Genomic DNA, 3,305 nt, shown 5'->3' on the forward strand with positions numbered 1-3,305 from the left:
CTTTTTCTGGATCTGTCTCCTCAGGCAAGGGGAACAAAATGGGAAAAGATAATTTCAACACACATCAATAAAAAAGAAGTTCCAAAACTCAATAACATCAAAAATGGCAAAAGCATAAACACACATTACACAGTAGATGTGACATGAATGGCCTATATATATATATACAAACGTGATCAATTGAGTAGTCAAAGAAATACAACATAAATACATAATATCATTTTACACCATCAGATTGGAAAATGTTCAGAAATCTAAGTGTTGGCAAGGATGTGGTGCAAAGGGAATGCTTACCCACTGTTCACAGAAATATAAATTAGGACAACTACTTAAGAAAGCAGTTTGGCATTAACTATTATTGTTAGGGGGCCACGCACTACCACCTAGCAATTACACATCTAGTGTTTTTTCCATAAACATATAGGTAAAAAGTCAAAGATCTCTGTTTAAAACTTAAACATGTTGGTTTTTAATTCCCAAATCCAACACAAACCAAGTATTTCATTTTCTCAAATTTCCTTTCTTTCCTATGAGTTCCACTAATGAGGACTGAATAATCTAATTTTTTAAACACTCAGTGAAACAGAAGTCAGACAGCAAGTTTGAAAACAAAAAGTTAACCTTATGATATATTTTTGCTACTGTTATTAATCATTACCACAGTGTGGCCTCCAATCAAAAAACTTCCATTAGAATTTTTAAAAAACTGCAGTTAGTTTCACTTGATTATTTTTTAAAGCTTTTTTATCACAGAAAATTAGGATTTCTAATTTCTCTTCTGAATGAAAAGAATTCCAAGAACCATGTGAGCGGGGCAGGGAAGCAGTGATCTATGATGAAGTTAAGGCTTTTCACAGCTCTTCAAAATCTTAGAGGACATTAGACATAGACTATTTCTTAGAGTAAGCAAGCACTTTTTGACATTGTATTTTCGCTATCCACCTCGGCCCGCCAAGAATAAAGGCAATAACCCCCTTTGGGACATCCAAGAAGTACTCTCCTACATTTTCTTTAAAACCAGCAGCTATTGCTCTGCACCAAACCTAATCCCATTTGCCAGGAGGCGGGGCTTATATTGAGACCTCCACCCCCGTCACCTGACTCCTCCTATTAACAAAGCAGTGTTGACTGGTCCGCCGGAGGATTTTCAGATTCCAAAGCGTGCGCTCCGGCGCTGAGCTACTAAAACCAGGACTGCGGGCCTCCCAGGAGGCGCCCCCAGAACTCCAGGCACTGTCTCTGCGTCGCCCGCCACCGCGCCCCGCCGCCCCCGCCGCCTCACCTGTCGTCCAAACCTGTCACTGCGTGCAGGACCCTGTCCCTCACACCCTCCGCCAGGCCCCGGGAGCGCCGCCCGACGCGCCGTCCAGGTGATGGGCAGCCGACCCTGCAGCCCCAGCGCCTACCCTGAGCTCTGCTGGGGACCGCCGCCCGGAGGACCCCGCCCTGCCAAGCGCCGCCGAACCGAGGAGCCCGCGGGCCTGGAAGGCCTGGAGGGGCCGCCCGCCGCCGCCGGCGCACTCACCTCGGTGGTGGTCCTGGCCACGGGCTGTGCCCTGCAGCTGCTCCTGGACGACGTGGAGCTGGTGCTCGAGCCCGAGCCAACGTCGGCCCTGCAAGTGACCCTCGGCGAGCTCACCCTCGTGCTGGTCCCCGAGGCCCTCCTCAGCTCGGGAGGGCAGGGCCACTCGCCCGCCGGCCTAGAACAGGGCGCTTTCCTGAACGCGCCCGGGCACGAAGTCGCCGTCGAGCAGGGATTCTTCTGCGCATCGGTCCCAGAGGTGGCCGCCCAAGAAGAGTCCTACGAGGAAGACGAGGACCCCGCGTTCCTGCCGCCTGGGGTGGACCCCGCAGCGGGCTCCGTCCCTGGGCTCCGCCCCCACCCGCAGGGCCCCAAACCAGATCCCTGGCCTGGGGCCCCCACCCCTAGTCCAAAGAGACGCTCTCCTCTCCGCTACTTCAACCTGGACGCCCATTCTGGAGCCCTTCCCCAACTCGCCACTCCAACCTCTACCTCCCTCTCCGAGTCCAGGTCCCCACGTGCGCCCCCAGCGCCCTCCGGGTCCCTCTCACAAGGCCAGGGAATGACCTGTTCCGGGAATGAACTGCTCCCACAATCAATGGCCAGCTGGCTTCAGGCACTCGTGATCCTCCATGACACACTGTGAGCACACGCCACCACTCAAAGATGAAACATCTTCATCGCGAACAGCCGGCAGCTGCGGTTTTTGTTTTTGTTTTGTTTTTTTAGCTAAAATGCCTTGATCGGTAGCAGGCAAGGATATCTAGATAGATGATAGATAGATAGATAGATAGATAGATAGATAGATAGATAGATAGATAGATAGATGATAGATGATAGATTGATAGATAGATAGTAGAGAGATAACTTCTGGTAAGGACCTTTTAGCACAGAGAGTAGACCACATATAGCCAACGACAGATTTGTAGATCCCTTGCCTGTGCTTGCTGTATGGACTGTTTCTTCCATCTCTATCATCTTCAGCCAAACCCTACTCTCGCTTCAAACTCATGTCATTTTTTCCCTCAATGTATCCCCTTTTTCCATCACCTCCCAAAGCATCTTTCCTTTCTCTCCATCTCACGTTTTTCCTTCCCTTTGTAATTGTGAATTTGCCTGTATGAATTCCCCAATGTCCTTGGAGGTGCTTCTGATCATCATTTTTTTTTTATTTTTGGTATGCACAATATTTATCAAGAAGAGCTTTATGAAAAAGATGCCAAGTAAACAGCAGGGAGAGAGGGATAAGTTGAAGTGCTGCAGATCCAGTGACAGCCTCAGCGACCTCTTTGGAAGCTCTGGAGTTAGAATGACGGGTCAGAGTTGTCCCAGGTAAGGCTAGAAGAGCCCAATTCCCTCATCAATCAGCCGTTGGGTGTGAGGGACCAGGGAAGAATCATAGCCCAAGGCAAGGCCACTTTCTTCAGCTGAGACGCTTCCAAAGGGGATGACAGTTGAAGGCTGTCTGTCCATAGCACTCCTAGCGCTTATGGAAACAATCCTTATGGAAGAGGAATCTGCGGTGCATCACACTGCCCACCACAACATCATAATATTGATTCTATTTATCATAACATTCTTCTTCATTTATTCTGATCTTTAATTATGACTAGCAATAAAGAAATTATAATTTTCTTCATTTAGGTCTTTAATATTTGGATAAAGTCTGATCACCAATTTTCTTTTTCTCTTTCTTCTTGCTTTCCAAACTCCTTTACATGGACCTGGTCAATCAAGATAAATGCATACTGAATAAATAAATGAATAAATGGCACACAAATGT

General features: G+C 47.8%; 1 protein-coding gene across 1 annotated transcript; it reads left to right on the forward strand.

Annotated features, from left to right (window-relative positions):
- Window positions 1-1,330: 1,330 nt before the first annotated feature.
- On the forward strand, window positions 1,331-2,231 carry LOC100464782 (proline-rich protein 23A). Its single transcript, XM_019809378.2, is given in 2 exon segments — window positions 1,331-1,969; window positions 1,971-2,231. Coding segments are annotated over 2 exon segments (714 nt in total). The 5' UTR covers window positions 1,331-1,373; the 3' UTR covers window positions 2,089-2,231.
- Window positions 2,232-3,305: the final 1,074 nt, after the last annotated feature.

Source organism: Ailuropoda melanoleuca, chromosome 6, assembly GCF_002007445.2.
Source record: "Ailuropoda melanoleuca isolate Jingjing chromosome 6, ASM200744v2, whole genome shotgun sequence".
Lineage (NCBI taxonomy): Eukaryota > Metazoa > Chordata > Mammalia > Carnivora > Ursidae > Ailuropoda > Ailuropoda melanoleuca.